The sequence below is a fragment of the Phacochoerus africanus genome, chromosome 15, assembly GCF_016906955.1.
Source record: "Phacochoerus africanus isolate WHEZ1 chromosome 15, ROS_Pafr_v1, whole genome shotgun sequence".
NCBI lineage: Eukaryota > Metazoa > Chordata > Mammalia > Artiodactyla > Suidae > Phacochoerus > Phacochoerus africanus.
In genome coordinates, this window is record NC_062558.1 from 46,214,503 (window position 1) to 46,232,923 (window position 18,421).

Genomic DNA, 18,421 nt, shown 5'->3' on the forward strand with positions numbered 1-18,421 from the left:
GCTCCGCTCCCGGGAACTGTGGATTTGGGCGGGGGTCCAAAAAGGACCACAACTCTTGCGAGGGATTGGGGGTGTGGGGCCTCCAGAAAGGACACACATAGCCCCAGAACAGGATGCGATCCAAATTCCCGCCGAACTCATGCAACCGTGAGGAGTTATGTCTGCCGCAGAGGGCGGAGCGCGGTCGAAGGGGTGGGGCTAGAGGGTGGAGGCGGAGCCATGGCGAGGGGGCGTGGCTATAAGGGGGCGGTGGGCGGAGCAACAGAAAGGGGTGGGGCGCAGACTGCAGGAGGGGCGTGGCCATGGCGAGGGCGGGGCGAACACGGAGGCGTGTTTGGCCATCCGGCACCGCCCCCCGCCGCAGGCGCGCCCGCCCCGCCTACCCTCTCCCCCCGGCGGCAGCGGCGGTCGAGCGCGGGGAGGGAGGGGAGAGCGGGTCACGACGTTGCCGGGGCGGGGATAACCCCTCACGTGGAGCAGATGAAAGGGCCGCGGCGCGACGGCCGGGGGAGCCGAGCCGAGCCTGCGACCCACAAAGCAGCTGCCGCCGCCGCAATGGTGCTGTAGGCGTCCGCCCGCGCTCGGTCCTCAACCGGCCCGCGACTATGCCCGGCCGCGCCCGCCCTCCGCGCCCTCCCGCCGCAGGACCATGAGGCCGCGCTCGGGCGGGCGCCCAGGGGCCCCGGGCCGCCGCCGCCGCCGCCTCCGCCGCCGCCCCCGCGGCCCCCGCGGCCGCCGCCTGCCGCCGCCGCCGCCGCTGCCACTGCTGCTCGGGCTGTTGCTGGCGGCCGCGGGGCCCGGCGCGGCACGGGCCAAGGAGACGGCATTCGTGGAGGTGGTGCTGTTCGAGTCGAGCCCGAGCGGCGACTACACCACCTACACCACCGGCCTCACGGGCCGCTTCTCGCGGGCCGGGGCCACGCTCAGCGCGGAGGGCGAGATTGTGCAGGTAGCTGCCCGCCGCCCGGGGCCCGCGCCGCCGCCGCCACAAGATGGCTCCGGGGGCTGCGCCCGCCGACCCCGCCGCGAGCGGGCGGGCGGGCGGGAGGGGCGGCGAGGAGGCTGGCGGCATCCCTCCCTGGCGGGCGGGCGGGACGCGGCCTCCGGGGCGCCGCAACTGGGGGCGAGCGCACGTGGGGGCTCGGCCTCCTATGGGTTGGGCAGCGGGAGGGGACCCCGGGTCCTCGCAGCCCCCTTGGGCCGTCGAGGCATTCGGTTCGCCTCAGGTGGAAGTCCGGGGAACTACCTGTTGAATGCCAACTTTGGAAAGATAAGTGATGATGGATGGGGTGGCTTGTTCCAGGTCGCAGACTGTGCTCACCCATGCATGTTCCTTTGGGGAGTAGTCAGGCTTGTCCGAGGGTCTGCACAACATTCTCCCCTGGAACCTGTCGCCAGCCTCACCTGGGCGCTGACCCTGTGGCAGGGATCTGGACGAGTAGCTGCAGGCAGGAGAGCGGCGGGAGTTGACTGAGGAGTGGGGATCGCGGGTGCCCTGGAGTGGCCGAAGCAGGCAGCCCTCGCTGCGTGCCTCAGATTACAGAGGATGGGAGGCGCGGCAGCCTGCCCGCTCCTCGGCTGGGACTTCTGCAGAGGGCCTGGAAGTCCGGAGACAGGGTCGCTCACTGATGGGGCCTCTACCTTGCTCCAGATGAAAGAGGTGTGCATTCCAAAGGAAGCTGGCAAGGGAGAGCTAGCTTTCAGCTGACCCGGCTCTTTGGAGGAAGGACTTTAGCCTAAGCCTCCGCACATGGTGAAGTGGGTAGATGCCTTCCTGCTTCTTTGGCTGTGATTTTTATCAACTTGTTAGTAGACAGCCAGTATACTTACTGCGGTTAATACGCATGCCTGGAATGGGCAATTGGACGTGCTTGGCTGGTCTTTGAACCTTGTGGGGGTGAGGGTATGGCTGCTGCGCTCTAAGCTTTGGGCCTTCTGCACTTTACTCTTGGATGAGTAATGAATGGAGAGAAGGGTACCGAATGGAGTGACTGTAAGCATCTTTTTCTTTCCCCTCCCCTGGTGCAGACTCAAAGCCCTGCATGGATAGGATGGGGAGCTGTGCAGCCTGGTCCTTTGAGGTGTGTCCTTAGCATCCCCATATGAAACTTCTGCAGGATAAAGAGAAGGGGAACACATGTTTGAGTTCTGTGACTCCACCTATGTTAAAGGCTTTTGGACTTTTTTTTTTTTGGATACTGCTGTAATTATGGTCTTTAATTTATAAGCTGTGGATTCCTACACATTTCAGTCACAACTTTCAAGCATAGTTTGAATCTTAAAGCTTGCTCCTGTGACTCCTTGTTTCTCTTTGAGGCTTTCACTGTAGCCTGATGCCTTTAGAAAATGTTTGATTTACAGCCTTCTAAGAGAAAAGATGTTTTAACATGGCACTTCACTTTTTGAAGGAGACTTTTGAAGTTTGCGATTTTTATCTGCAGTGTTTTAACTTGTACTCTTTCTCCATGGTAGTTTGTCTGCCGAACTATCCATTATGAGTAGTGCTATGTTTTGGAGATAATCTTGGGTTTGCCATTTAATACAAAATTAGCAGTTTAAACACACCATTTGTAACTATTTTATCCTTGTGAGTGGAGAGATAATGTGTGAATTTGGCAGAAGGAATCTATTCTCTTTTGAAACTTTTTGAAGTGCTTATCTAACTCCTTTGTAGTCCATTAGCCTAGCCAAAAAAAAAAAAAAAAAGTCAACAATTGCTAAGTAAAGAAAAAATGACTTAAATGGTATTTGATAAGTTGACCTGTTAAGCAATCACTAATAGGTGTCCTAAATTCCCTTCTAACTACAGTAATGTTGGTAAGTTTATCTGAGCTGTCTGAATAGTCATTTCGTAGTGTTATCACTCGATATCTTTAATAACTTTATTGTGAGGCCCACTTGCTAAACCTCATCATGTGCACAGAAGGAGCCCGGCATGGCTCTCAGGGCTGTGTGTGTACAGAGGCTGGCAAGCTTTTATTAGTCCTTTGGATACTGCCTGAGTGACGGAGCTGATGTGGCCCCTCTCAGCCCTGAAGAAGGTTTTTGTAAGGTAAGCTGATGTTTTAGGACTGCTGAGAGGGACTGTTAACATTTTGTGTGAGAAATGAAAATGTAGAAGAAACAAATTGGTGTTCAGTTTCAGATTAATCATGTATTCTGAGTGCCCTTGTTGAACTTTTCAAGCCTCCTTTTATTTACTGTCTTTAAAAAAAAAAACCCAACTCTGCATAATTTGTTGTCTAATGTCTTACGGTCTTCAGAGCAGAGTACATTTCCCTTTAACTAAACCTAAATCATAGCACTATAGTGTTGCTTTTGTTATTTCCCAAGGGATTCCATAGCATTGTTGTTCATGCTTTAGGGGAGAAAAGAACCTGTTTGGGAGATACTCTGCTTTGAGAATTCTAAAATGGCAAATTGTTATGCAGTACTGATTTTTTTCCACCCTATCATATACAATGAAAATATGTGTGTGTGTGCACGCGTTTATACAGTAGTACCTTATCATAGTCTGGTTTGCCCAGATACTCCTAATTAGAGTACCTGTTCATTCATCTGCATGGGTTAGGGGGAGGCCTGGTTAAGAAGTGTGCACATGGTGGGGAGAAGGAGAGGGAGGGAGAGAGAGAGACTCAAGCCTTAGGATTAGTCACCAGGAGTCTTGATTCTCTTCTGCATTTTAGTCTTAAATAACTTTCCTAGGGGTCACCTGTGTACTCTGGAAGATGAGAGGTGGGTTTTTTTTTTTGACATCTTTATCTGTGAAAGTTGTGAAAACAATGTGTGGATATGAAATACTATTAATTATTTTTATTATTTATCATTTATTCATGCAGTGTTAAAACCCATTTGCTTGTGTCAGGCATGCAATGTGAATGCTGAGGAAATTACACTTCTCCTGTAGTTCTGAAGTGTGGGACTTTAAAGGTTCTTAGACATACTGATGCATATTTCATCTTTGAACCATATTTGTTGCTATTAATGAGATCATTATCTGAAACTTTCAGACTTTGCTGTTCAGTTCACATGGCTAGTGATGTTAAATAAAGGCCCAATTAAACACCGGCTAGTGGTATGTGGATTGGTTAAGCAAACAAAGAAAATTTGCATAGCTAGAGGTGAAAGATTGTTCTAAAGTGGAAATGCATTTTTTTTCCCCTTGAAGTCAAATATTTAGAAACGCTTGAGAAATTCTCTTGTAGAAGGAATCTGAATGGTAGGTTTTGTGTAACTTTCTGGATCCTGAGTTAAGTGTTGAATGGTCTTGAAAGCAGAGCTTGCTGAGAATATTTAAGAACTAAGCCAGTGCCTTTAGCAGTGAGGGGTGGGAGGAGAGCTGAGTGGTGGGTTTGAAAGGATGAGTGAGGTCCTTAAATAGCCTATGTTAACTAAGGGTATCAGAGAGAATAATTTTAGGAAACTAATTCCTCTGCCTTGTTTCCCTGTCAGGGTGTTTCTGCAGTTTAACATTTGATCAAACATTTTCTTTTCATCTCCATTTTAAGTTAACTCAACAGGCCTGCCTCTAAAAATTGACTTGGCCTAATAAAACAATTGCATGCTGACAGCTGACCTGGATTTACACAAAAAGGGATTGCTGACTGTCTTGTCAGAGGGCCTTCATAGGTTAAAACCAAGCATTTGACTTTGGGGAAAACATTAGGCTGGTGTTCTGTGACCTTTTGAATTCTTAGGGGCTCTATTTTCTGTCTAATTCCCTGAGATCCCGTGAGAGTTACTGATACAGTTCTGAATGGAAGTGAAGGTGGGAGTAGGAGGTAAGTGGAGTCTGTAGACTAGAGAGAGGGTGGTAATAGTTTCCATTTAAAAGCATTTATTTTGTATACGGCACTGTGCTAAGCACATCTTGTGTTTGTTTGCTCATCTTTGACCTGGAATCAACAACTATTGTTAACCCATTTTATAGATGAGGAGGTGGGGGTGGGGAGCTGAGAAAGTTGATTTGACTTCTCCAACCTCATGCTGCTATCAAATGATAAAACCTGTGTTGAAACCCAGGTCTCTCTGGCCTCTTTGTTCCAGTTTTTGCCAAATCAATAGAACTTGGCTGGTTGGGCCTTGACATTAGTTCATCTAATTTTTAACAATCTAGCCTAGGGCTTCTTAACTCAAGGGTCAGAGACTTCTAGAGGTGGCCTGTGAACCTCTGAAATCATATACACAACCTTGTGTATATGCACTTTTATTTTCCTGAGAAGGTATATCATTTGCCCCTTGGTGGATTCTGTGCTGCTACTCCTCTCCAGGAGGAAAAAGAAAAGCACTAATCTAGTACCTTTTATCAAGTAGTCCATTAGTAAGGATCTGAGTGGAGTGACATGGCCCTCAGAGACACCTACAGGTTTAATTGTCTCCATGGAGCATGTTCATTTGATGGATTTTTACCAAAGCCCTATTCTGTACCAGATACTGTATTGCTGTTGTCTTCTGGAGTTCACAGTCCCTTCTAGAGACAGACTTGTGTGTGTGGATCAGTGATAATCCTTCCCAACTGGGTTTCCCCACACAATAGAGCCCTTAGTCCTGAAGTCATCCATTGTCTATAATGGATTAACTTCCCTCATGAGCATCTGTCTGATGGTAGTTAAATGCATCATTTTTGGGAGAAGTGAGAAAGTAGTCACTCCAAGAATCTTCCGCACTTAATGTCAAATCACTGTGTTGTGTACCTGGAACTAACATAATGTGGTAGGTCAGTTATACTTCAGTTTAAAAAAAAAAAAAAGAATGTTCTTCATTTAGATGGTGAAGGGCAAGAAGGGCGTGGGGAGTGCAGAGTGGAGTGTGGAGTGCAGATGTGTGCCTTTCCAATATTCATTGGAAAATGAAACGGATGTCTGTTGATGTCCAAATGCATTAAGGGCAACTCCTCACATCTTCTCTTGTGGACCTGAGCACAGGCCTGTTTGTTTTTGTTTCTCCTCAGGTCCACCCTTGCATCCCCAGTGCCTGCCACTTATTAGATACTCACTGCGTAGTGAATGAATGATGGATTTAGAGTGGACACCAGGCAGGCACCAGGGTCTTAATGGGCTTGGATTAGATTAATTGATGAGAACAACTTTATTTGGTTTGGCTAATACATTTGAGGATTAGCTTTCCAGAAAGTTACTTGATTAGGTGGAAAGAATGGTTCTGGTGGACTCACTGGTAACTATAATACCAGGTTGTATGAAAGTGACATGTGTGTATGTGTATTCAGGGGCAGGATACCTGGCATTATAAAGGTCTGAAGACATTCTTTTTGTGATAAAACTCTGAGTATTGAGAAAGCCCTAACGTTAGGATAGCTGTTACGGATTCACAGACATGTGAAGAATGGTTCATGGCCAAGCCCCAGGTCCTTGGGAATACTATAAAGGTTTGGTATTCAGAATTATCATTAACCTGAAGATATGTCATGGGAAAACTTTGCTTCCCGATGGTGTTTCCCAAGTCTGGAGAATGTGGATTTGCAGCTCAAGACAAAAATGACATTTAAATTCATCTTGATAATCCAAAAAACCAGACTCTAGCCTTTTAATGTGTCAGATAAGGAGACTGAGGTCCAGGGAAGTGAAGTGCCTTGCCGAGGGCCATGTGGTGGATAGAGATGACTCTGGAGAACCGTTTGGGTCTCCTGACTCCGTGGGCCTTTATGTCCTCAGTTGAGCGTACTGGAGAGAGCCAGTGTAGAAGTGTGCTTTGTGATCAGGTATATAAATTGGGGAAAGCCAAGCCTCCTAAAGCTTTACATTGAGTTTGCTCAATGAATGGTGGCTTTTCTTCTTTAATTTAGGTTTTTGAGTTGCTCAGCCCTCCTCTGTCAGAGCTTTTAAAAATAGGTAGTAGTGATCTCGTGCTACCTATGTTCCAGGCATTGGGCACGGTGCTGTGCCTACACTTAACTGGCGGGGTAAATGGGATGCCCCAGGTTTTCAGATGAGGAAACTAAGCCCAGAGAGGTAAAATTGCTTGTTGAAGTCTCTGAGCAGGTTGATGGCAGGGCTCAGAGTCAAACCCAGGTCTGTGTGATTCTAAGCTATTTCTGTTTTTACAAGACTGCTTCACTTGGGATGAAATTGTGGGAACCGATGGTGGAAGTTAAAGTGGATATAAACCCAGACTGATGGACTAAGACATGAGTCTGTAACTTCAACTGAAAGAACTCTGCCCTTAAAGACTTATTCTCTTCCATCCTTCCTTGCTTCCATCCTTTCCCTTTTTCTTTCTTTCTTCTTCCTTTTAAAATCACAGAGTCTTCTTCTACCTTGTTTTTTCCATGAAGAACAGATTGGTCTACCAAGTTTGGGAAGAGGGACCAGTGACTTGAAGTACACAACTGTCGCTCAATGGCACTTCCGTTGTTTTTTGGCTGTTGGGAAAGTTGGAATGGTCATCGTGCTCTGGCATTTAAAGGGATTTCTGGTGTGAGACACACCTCTTTCCTGTGGCTGGTTTTTTAGAGCCATTTTGGAGCCTGTCTGGCTTCTCCAAAGAGGTCCCATCCCATGTACATCGCCTTTCTTACTCACACAGTCTGCCTGTTCCCCTACCATTTGATTTAAAGGATTATAAGAACCTAAAACTGTGGATTACTCCCTCCCTGCTTATTCCATCCTCCTGGCTGTTAAACCTCCCCATGAGTCTGCATTACCACAGTGGACAGGCCTTCACTGCTGCCTTCTGTCCTCCAGACCCCGTGCGAGGCGAGGCAGCAGGTGGGGACAAGTAAGGCACTGGCCCTGCTTGCAGGCAGCTGAGTGTTGGGGGCAGACAGTGCCAGCCACAGGTCCTCTGTGTTGGGGCACACCTAGGGGATACTGAGGGTGCACCTGGCCCAGGTGCTCCGTATAGGCCTGGGCAACTCACTCTGAGGAAACATGTATGTAACGACACAGTGTGTGGATTTGTGCCATCTGACCTTTCTCGACTCATTTTTCACCTACCTTTGAGGTTAAAGCTGATAACCCCCTTGTGGAGACGTGCCTTTATACCTGTCAAACAGGATGGGGAGGCAGTAAGGAGTAGAGGTTCTTTGTTCCATTTGAAGCTTGAATGAGATGTTTTAAAATCTGACTTTTAGCGGCTCTGTTGACTCATGATAGTGTGAAGAGAATGAGGTCAGCTGGCCTATTGTGGTTCAGGGGAGAGCATTTTATTTTTATTGCCCTTTAGATGTGTTGTAAGACTTGACATTAACCCTCTTCTCTCCCCAGCAGCCAGTATGATATAGTTGTTTAGAAACTAAATGTGTACAGCTGATTTGGTAAAAACAAACTTTGATGATTCACGGGGAAGTGGATGTTGGAACAAGGACTTCTGGTCTCCTGGCGCAGAAGCTGCTGGGTTTTTAAATGGGGGTGTTTGTGTGGTCGATTAGGTGTGTATGTGGGAAACCATTTGGTGGTGTGAGAATTTAATTGAAACTTGCTTTATCTACTTGAACTGAGTACACTAACTTGTCAGCAGACATTTATTGAATTCCTATTGTGGATACAGTCCTGAGAAGAAATAGCTTTTATGCACCCATGGTACCGTTTGTGATTTACAGATGTCATTTTTGTGATTTCTCCCATACAGATTTGGGCAGTTGAATTAGCTGCACTTAACAGAGGAAATCGGGGCTGAGAGTGTAAATAAGCTTCTCAGGGCCACAGAGCTGGGATTGAACTTAAGACAAAGCTCACTGACCTGCTTGCTTAAGGACCTGGGTGCATTTTGATTCATTTTGGGCAAACGTGTTAGAATAGTTTGATTTTACATTATCTCTTGTCAGAGCCAAAATTTTTCTTGAAAAAATCGTCTGTAACTTTTTTTTTTTTTTTTCTAATGGCTGCACCTGCGGCATATGGCAGTTCTCAGGCCAGGAACTGAATCTGAGCCACAGCTGTGACCTATACTGCAGCTGCAGCAGTGCTAGGTCCTTTAATGCACTCTGCTGGGCTGGGATCAAACCTGTATCTCTGTAGTGACCCAAGCTGCTTCAGTTAGATTCTTAACCCATGTGCTACAGCAGCAACTCCTGTAACTTGCTTTTTTAATTATAAAAAAATAATACATGTTTATTGTAGAATACTTAGAAAATACAGAAAAGTATGCAAAAAGAAATCATTCCTGCTGCCTACATGTAACCTCTGGTTAACCTTTTGTGTTTTGGTATAGCTTTCTTTTCTTTTGCTCCTATGAGCTTAGAGGGATTTTTAAGAAAATTGGATAAAACATTACGTAGTGTTTCTAGCCCTTTGTGAACCTTGAACATTTTCCTGTTACTAGTAAATACTCTGCAGCATTTTTAGTGTCTTGTTTTCCCCTGTTACAAGCAATGTTGTGAGGGACATGTTTTCTCTATCTCGTGACTGTTTTTGTGGAATCAAGTTCTAGAATTGGGACCACTGGGTCGAGAGGTATAAACATTTTTAATGCTGTTGGCATGTATTGTCAGTTTGCTTTGTGAAAGAGCAGTTCTGGTTTATACTCCACTACCAGGCCAGCATATGTGTTTCCACACACCCCTGCTCACAATGGGTGATACCAGTTTTTTAAAAAACAGCTTTGTAAAAGTGAAAGGCTATGTGTTTCTACCATTTAGTAAATCATAAAATACTTGCTTTTTCCCTCTGCCTTGAGGATCTGAGTTATGGCAACATCTGTATCGAAGGGGAAGGTACCTGGCATGGTATCTGGGTTCCTCCCCATAGGTGTATCTGGACAGGGACACAGCAGCAGTCCAGGCAGATGGCCTAGAGAAGGCCTCACAGAATGGCCCACTGTGCCAGCAGCATGTCCTGTGGCAGCAGATTGTGGCCCAGGAGGGTGCTGCTGCATTTGATGTTTTCTGCCCCGTCTCTTTCCCCTCGAACAGTCTCTCTGCTTATGAACAGGCTTGGTTCTGGAGGCCACAGGCCAGATGATTCTGTCCCCTCACTCAGAATGGCACTGTCAGTTTGTGGTGGGCAGAGATGCATTAGAGCCAAGCACCAGACTCTCAGGGTGCCTCTAAAAAGCAGGCCCCAGGGGCCGAAAACAGCTTCCTCGTATTTTGTTTGATCCCTATTAAAAATCTAGAAATTTTACATAAAAATCTGGGGCTCTGGCTCTTCTTGAAAAATAAAAAGCTCTGGCAGCATTGGGTCTGCATTCCCATGTGGCAGCAGCCTGCCCCAGTGGAGTAGCAGCTGCCCTCTTCAGATGGGACACAGGCCTCAGTGAGTAAGTTTCTGTTGAATTGAGGCAGCTTACTGCACTCGCTGGTAATGATCTGCGTTGACCACTGCCTGGGCCCCGTGGGCATTGGCATTTGCCATCCTTTCTATTGCTGGAAGTTCTGGAGCGGAAAGCTTTCAAGTTGTGCTTGGCGAGTCTCTATTCTCCTTCCTCAGCCATCTGCATGTCAGATGGCCATTAGCAGCTTTATGACACTTCCCTGGACCCTGCGAGCCTCACGTTGTGCTACTGGGGCAGGCCGCACCAGCCCTGGCATGACCAATGTTCTTTTCACTTTGGTGTAGGTGCTTCTGTTTTCCAGAACCATTTGGCCTATGCTTTCCTGAAGATCTCTGTCCCTTCTCTCTTTTTGCGCCTTGGTTTCTTTGGGCTGTGAGAGTTCCTGTTTGAGCTGGAGGACACCCTGTGATGCTGGGGCAGGGATCTCTGGCCTCTGGTTGAGAGAGGAACTGGGGTTAGAGTTGGGGCTTGGTGCTCCCAGGTTCTGGGCTGTCTAGAGTGACATCCCACCTTAATAGTTGAGTTCCAGCACATCTTCCTGTGCTTTATTGTCCCCTGTGCACTTTCACCTGTATTTGCTTGTTTCATCCTCTTAGTTAGGGGTGCCTGCCTTGGATTCTGCCCAGAAAGCCTTCTGCTCTTCAGGTCGTCCTAGTTGCCAAGGCTTGTCCCACAGTTGACATAGAATGCTTTTCTTTGTACCTAATTGTATACTTGTACTTAAATGTATTTGCCATTGTGTGTTCAGCACCTTTATGTGATTTTGAGAACCATCACTGAGTACCCAGAGACTTGGCATCTTTTCAGAAAGTGCCTCAGTCTTGGAGTTGGTGGTAAGCAGACAGCTAATGCATGTAAAGAATGTTGCCAGCTTGACTTGCAAAGCCGTTTCATAGTTTAAATCAAGGTAGTTTGTGGCCGAGGCCGGGGAAATGGCATGCTTGCTCTTTCCTTGCTGACCTTACCTCTTCATGCCAGATGCTGCCATAGCCTCTCCCTGCCTCACATTCTCTCTCCCCCCCTCAGTTCTTCCCCTCCCCATGGCTCAGCGTTCTCAAGTAGTATTGGAGCTTGTCATTCCCTGGATCAGAATCTTTCAGAGCCACCACACTGTTTACTAGCAGGCTGAGTAGAGAGATGGCTTGGGATGCAGGCCTGAGTCCTGTGTGTTTCTGCCCTGATTTCCTGAATGGGTCCTGGGCTTTCCTCCCTCTGTGCCCTTCATTTTGGATTGCCCTTCTGCAGGAATACATTTCTGTGGCCCCACGTTCCCAGCCCCTGCCTCTGCCCCCTCCTTCTCTTTCCTCTCTCTCCTGCGGTCAAATTTCCAGCCTTTCCTATCAAACATTTCCAGGTTCTACTGGTGCATTCCTTTGACCGAGGCACTCCGTTTTTCACTTCTTAGCTGGTCTTCACCTTAATGTGAGTATTCTTTCATTAATTTTTTCTTTTCTCCACAGGATCACAGCTCCCAGCAGAAAGGGCTTGTGTCTTACTCATCCTCCTGTTGCCTTCCAATAAAACTCTTAAGGAAGTCCCCTGTGGCACAGCGGGTTAAGGGGACTGCACCCGAGGCGAGGGTTTGATCCCTGGCCTGGGAACCTCCATATGCTGTGAGTGTGGCCAAAAAAAATATTAAAAAAAAAAACCCTCAAATACTTACTGAATTGAAATTCTTCTAGATCATGATACTTTGAGAGAGGATAGCAGTGGAGATGTTTGTGTGGCCAGAAAAAGACTTGACTTTTTGAGGGAGAGTTTTCTAAGATTTGTAGAAATAATTCACAAGACATGGGTGTGTCCTAGGGCTATTCCAGATAGTTGGGATGGATCAGACTCTCAAAATAATTTCACCTTGCCTCTGTTCATATCTGGAAAAAGGGGGTGGAACAAGGAGATAGTGCCACCTGACTCCTCCCAGACTGGCCTGTGGCTGCCTGGGTGTATTGTTCAAAGCATGCTGGAGTAGAGACATCTCATCCTGACTGCAGTCTTTTAGAGAGTATGTTTTATTTAAATATAAACACTATTTTGGTGTCACTTAGAAAATAGGTATTTTGGGGAATAGAAAAAATTTTTTCTTTATTTTAATTTTTTATTTTGGAAATAGAAAAAAATTGATGCAGCTCCAGAATGACCCATCCTTACTTAAATTTGTACCATCTTGTTTTCCTGATTCCCCTCCCTCCTGCCTTGGAAGTTCTGGCATAGGCCTTGAGCCTGTATTTAGGTGCCGATGGGAAGCAGGTTGAGGATACAGTAATGTTTTTAAAGTAGCTAACATACTGTGGGAGTTCCTGTCATGGCGCAGCGGAAATGAATCTGACTAGGAACCATGAGGTTGCGGGTTCGATCCCTGGACTCGCTCAGTGGGTTAAGGATCTGGCGCTGCCGTGAGCTATGTTGTAGGTCGCAGACGAGGCTCAGATCCGTGTTGCTGTGGCGTAGGCCGGCAGCTGTAACTCCGATTAGACCCCTAGCCTGGGAACCTCCATATGCTGGGGGTGTGGCCCTAAAAAGAAAAAAAAAAAAGACCAAAAAAAAAGCAAAAAGCTAGCAGACTACAAGTAGAAGAAATTTAGATTTCACTCTAATACACGTGATTTTCTACTTTTTAAGAGTCCCGCTGTAAGTATTTGGGAATTGTCAAATTATTGCTTTGTTATGTACATGTTGGCATGTTGAGATTTTGTTATTATCTTTATTATTATTGTTGTCGTTGCTGTTTTTGTGGGACAGTGGCCATTATATGGGTATGGGGACCTTCAGGAATATTCCAGAGTCTGTCCATGGTATGTTATATTTCACTCATTCTGGAGAGTTGGCATGCCTTTTCATGGCATGTCCACTCTGGAAATGTTCCAGGGCCCATCAGTAAGTGTCACCCTCACCCAGGGAATTAAATGAACAGTTAATGTGTAGTTTTGAAATTTCGGTGTTAATAGGTTTGAATTTCTGGGACACATAGAAACTCACTTGTGGCATTAGCTTTATGGGTGATTCAAGTTCCAGCGGCAGTGGTAATTTTTGCATTTCCTGACTCTTGTGTTTAAATTTGCAGTCTCAACATTGCATCACCATAGGTTTTCACATTTAATGAATATTTATGTTGAGCTGAGTTCTATACGAATGCGGTGGTTTTTGACTTGATTATAGCTTGCTGTGTACTGTGGCCAGGAGTGCCCTACAGACAACAGAGCTGGCACACGTCTCAGCATGCCAGGCCCTGGCGGATGTGGTTAGGGACCATGGTGACTGGTGCTCTGGTTGCCATGTCAACCTTGTTTTTGGAAGGGGGAGGCTCTAAAACAGCAATGGGGGGGGGGGTAGAAGAGTTTTGAATATTCCAAGTGAAGTTATTCCCCTTATATACTCCTACAAGAAGATGTAGAAAACTCTAGAATTCTTACTACATGCTCCGATAACAATTTTCCTAATAAATAATTTTCTTAATTTACAGCAAGGCTCTTTTAATTGTTCTCTTGCAAACTTGTTGAAGTTCTTGTCTGAGTGTCTTCCCTACTGGCTTCAGGGTAAAGGGGGAATCTTCTGTCTCTTAATATTTACAGACCCCTTCCTCCCTCCTCCTGCCAGCATCCATTGCACTCTGGTAACTCTAGTGATGGCCAATTAGGGGAGGGGCAGAAAAACTGGAGGGAGGCTGGATGGGGATTCCTTCTCCCCAGCTCCTTTTCTTTATTCCTCCCTACTCCCCTTTTCAAGAAGATCTGTCCTCTCCCCTCCCTATTGTATGTTCTGCAAAGACCATCGTCGCAGGTGCTGCCACCCATAAGTGGGATCTTAGGATGCCCAGCTCTCAAGGTTTGGCATTTGGAGCTGGCGCAGGAAGAGGAGTGAGTGTCTCTGGCATCTAGCACGGGAATGCTGTTTGCCCCTTGGCAAGTGGTGTCCCATATACTTATTCTGTGGTGCCTGGTATCTTGCAGTGAAGTGTCCAGAAGGGAACTGATCTGGCCTGGTAAGCCAGATGGGAGCCCTGAATGGCACAGTGGGAGGAGTCTGTGCCCTATCTGTCCTAGCGCCCCTTTACGGAAGGGCGCCTGAGCCACTGGAGGGAGGGCCTCTACAGCTTTGACGGCTCAGGCAGTCCCATGTTATGGAGGGCCTGCCCCTGGGGCTCTTTACACAAAAAAACAGGCCCCCCCACCCCTTTGAGTGGAAACTTACTATTTCAGAAGGGGATGCTGACCACAGGTTTAATTCTTGTTTGCAGACCTGCGGTCACCTGCGTGACTTTCTAGTAGAATGCAGCTGTCTTCAGGGCAGGGCTGGTGCCCCAGCCTTTTGACATTTTCCCGCTCCGACACAGAGACCCCTTTGTGTGAATTAGGAAAAGCTGTCCCATCCTCAAGATAGCTGACTCCTATTCGACATAAAGGGGCCACAATGTGGATCTAGGACACCAGAAGTTGACGACACCCTCTAGAGTTGTGTAGGGAGGAGGCCTCCCTCTGCTGATGGGACGCCGTCTGTAAGCTGTTCCCTCCTCTCCAGCACTTCTCTCCAGTAGTTTTCATTTGCTATTTCTGACTTCTGTGGTCCATTTCTAGAAAAGCAGGGAACCATGTTTGCCAGAATTGAGTATAAATTTAGGAAAGGAGATACCAAAGTGAGTAAGGAGTTTAGTACATGGATTCTTGACATCTGCTTTGGCTGCTTTTTTGCTTTGTGTTGACTGGAGTGGGGTCTTTGGGCCTTGGGTACATTATAATTAAGTGGATAGGCCTTTCGTGGAGCAGAAATGGAACCCCCATTTTATGGGAGAAGATACACACATCTTCCTAATAACCAACTTAAAAACTAACTTTCCACCCATAGACTGATTTGGGTATAAGTTCTCTTTAGGTATGTGTTACAACCATGGGCCAACTGTATTTGAGAGGACCTGGGGTGACACTTCCATGTCATCAGACATTGATATGGCTCTTAGAAGCAGTAGTTTTCACCTTTGCTATGCAGATAACCAGGGTTTGTCAGGTTCCTTAGAATTGTTCTCAATTTTGCAGAATGAAGTGGTTCTGGATTTCCTATGCTGATGGGAGAGGCAGCAGAGTGCCAGGTCTGGAGCCAGACTGCCTAGGCTAGGACCAGACTCTGCCAGTTACCTGCTGTGAAAGTTGACTTTGCCTCTCTGGATCTCAGTTTCTTCATCTGTAAAATGGAGATGAGTTACAACATGCATTTTATGTATAGTGATGATAAGGGTGGTGATGAAGAAAATAACATACATAGTTTCATAATGTTGCATATGCTAACATTTATGTTGTAATTCCCAAACGGTTGAAAAAAAAATTTTATTCTAAAGTAGTAGTTTATCAAGGTTAAAGAATACAAAGATGCTACTCACTGAGAAGAGAAGTGATCGTAGCATAACATTTTCTAACACCTCCAGTGCCTGACCACCTGTGTCCTTTCTCCCTGGGAGGGCCCAGCAGTGCACTGGAGGGGCTGGGGTGTTCACTCCTCACTGATCCCCAGTGCCCTCTTTCACCTCTGTGTCCTGGAGGGCTTTGCTGCAGCTTCATCTGCTTATCCCAATGCTCTACAGCTAGCAGCCCCCTCACCCCTGCCCTTTTACTTGGGCCCATGTACATAGACACACACACACACACACACACGAGGTGTGAAGTGCAAGTCCAGTGTACAAGAGTCTGGGTTTCTAGGCCAGCCTGCCTGTTGTTCCTGAGGCCACTTGACTGCTGAGAAGGGAAGCGGGGTGGTGGATTGCTTCTCTGGATCTGGCCAGGACACGTGGAATGTTGTGATATGCTAAGGCTGTGCTCTGGAGGCCTAATTATGTGGGACCTGTGTCAAGCACAAGTGACTTCAACGCTTGGTTTGATCCGGTGTGCGGTTATGCCAAAGCAAATACTTTATTAATCTTAACCCCCCAAGTTAGACACATTGATTTTTTTCTAAAAATGGGAATGATAGGCGTGCATTGTGGGTTTTTTTTTGTTTTTTTTTTTAAATAACTTCCCACCTCCCAGCTCCTTTGCCAAGACTGGGCAGTGCATTCCTCTCCTTGAATGGAGAGCGTAGTTTCCATCTCTGTCTACCCCCTTCTTACACATTCCTGAGACTGGGTGGTGGAAAGATACCCCTTCTCTTTCTCTACAGGTGTGTTTTCTCACACTTGCTTTCTCCAAGAGGTACCACCTCTGTCTACTTCAAGGCCAAAGAATCTTGCTGCTGCGGGCATCTGCCATCCTGATGGAACTTCCCTACTGGGGACTCTTCTTGGTTTCCTTAGGATTCTCAGCCAGAATGTGTGTAGAACTGCTGGGTGGCTTCCTGCAGCGACCTTGCGTGTGTCTAGAGAGGCTCAGCACTAATGTCTTGTAAGGCCCATAAGTGAACTGGCGAGGTCAGGAGGGGAAGGGCTTCCCACTCGACACCCTCATAGTGTTATAGGCGAAGGGCACACTCACAGGGCAGGTCGAATCATCTGTGTTAGTGAGTGAGCTCGTTCATATCCAGTCCAGACTGGAAAAAAAAAAAAGCCACTACATAAACAAGCAACCTAACTTCACCTCCTCCCTTCTCTTCACTCAGCATCTGAGGGGACCTGGTGGGATTCGCCAGCTTTGAAGTCCTAAGGTGCTATTTTAATACTTTTCTTTTACACTGCAGGTTTTGAGTCTGATTTAACTAGATTCTGGAGGGAGCTCACTTTACAGCATTCTTAAGAGCTCGGACAATCTTGAAAGAGTTAAACTCTAATTAGCTCATTCCTAAGGTATTTAATGCCCTTATTAAAACTCAACTGCTCGTTCACTTTTTTCTTTAGTGAATCAGATTTCTCGAGGAGCTGAGCCCTCAGCTCCTCAGATCACAGGCTCACATGTTGAAGCTGGCAGTGCTAGAGGCTAGTTCCTATCTGTGTGACAGCATTTTTAATTTAACAGGACCGCCTTTGATGTTCCCAAATATTTATAGGCAGCTTTAGATCATTTCAGTGTGTGCTTTCTTTTTCTTTTCTTCTCTCTCTTTTTTTTTAAATTGGAGCAAAAGTTCTTCCTCAAGCAACAGCCTTCCTTTTATCCTGTTAGTTTATTTTTGTTTCCTTTGCAGCTTTGACGAAGCCTCTCTGGCTACATTCACACACACGGGATTGACCCTTCCTTCTGCTGCTTTATAAAGGCCACCTCTCTGTATCATCCTGCCTGCTAGAGATGGTTTAAGGCTCTTCTCTTCGTCCCTTGACTTTCTAGAGACTGAGGTTTTTTCTGATTTGGCTCAGGAATCTGCTCACTGGCTGACCTGAAGGGTCTCAGATCAGCTTGGAGACTGGGCAATGTGTGTAGAAGTGTCTCTTTATGGATGACCAGGCTGTGCTATCCAGCTCTGCCTGTGTGTCTTGACCAGGCCTCAGCGAGGTCTGATTTATAACAAAACTTTGGCAGATACTGTCATAGCAGGGGCAGGAAATACAGATAGACAGAACTCTGTCCTGATCTTTGCAGGCTTGCTCCATTTGGCTTTGCTGGACTTCCTGGTCGAAAGTAAGAGAACACCATAGACTTCAGTCTCAGGAATGGGAAAAACAGAGCTGTGATGGAGATTTGTTAAACCATTAAGGAAAAGGAAACTTTGTACCACACATCAAATTAAATGACAGAAAAGAGGACAGTGGCTTCTGTAGCCTGGACTCTGGGTAAACATTCTGCTTGTGAAACAATCCAAGTTATTAACTCTCAGCTGCTGTCACTTACCTGGCCCGGACCCTTTCATGGCTGCCTCCATCATCGCTGGCTCTGCCTCCTACTACATGGAAGGCCTTTGGGGCCGAAGGTCCCATAGGCGGTTGGTGAAATACTTGAATGAATGAATACCATGTTAGGCACTGTCCTTGGGGCTTTACACTGTTGGCCCCACTAGATCCTCAGGACAATTCTGAGTGATAAGAGGTTCCATCCCTGTGTTTAGATGAGGACAGCAAAATGCAGGGAGGTTTAATGCAACTAGTGCATGGAGAGGCTGGCCTGGAGCGTAGGACTGTGTTTACAGCCTCATTGTAAGGTAGTTTGAGGCAGATAAATCCAGTGGTGGTCAGCTAACTTCTTACAGCTAAAAACCTTGTGCAGCTAACATCGACCATGAATTGGATTCTGAGAGTTCGGAGCTGAGCAGCCTCTTGCCATGTCTAAGGGGCACAGAGCACAGCCCT

General features: G+C 46.8%; 1 protein-coding gene across 1 annotated transcript in view; it reads left to right on the forward strand.

Annotated features, from left to right (window-relative positions):
- Nucleotides 1-428: 428 nt before the first annotated feature.
- The window catches only part of ZNRF3 (zinc and ring finger 3), a 150,082-nt gene continuing 132,089 nt past the window's right edge, over nt 429-18,421 (forward strand). The window contains exon 1 of the mRNA XM_047762782.1: nt 429-949. Within this exon, the coding sequence (XP_047618738.1) occupies nt 650-949 (300 nt within the window). The 5' untranslated portion in view covers nt 429-649. The remainder of the gene's footprint in view (nt 950-18,421) is intronic.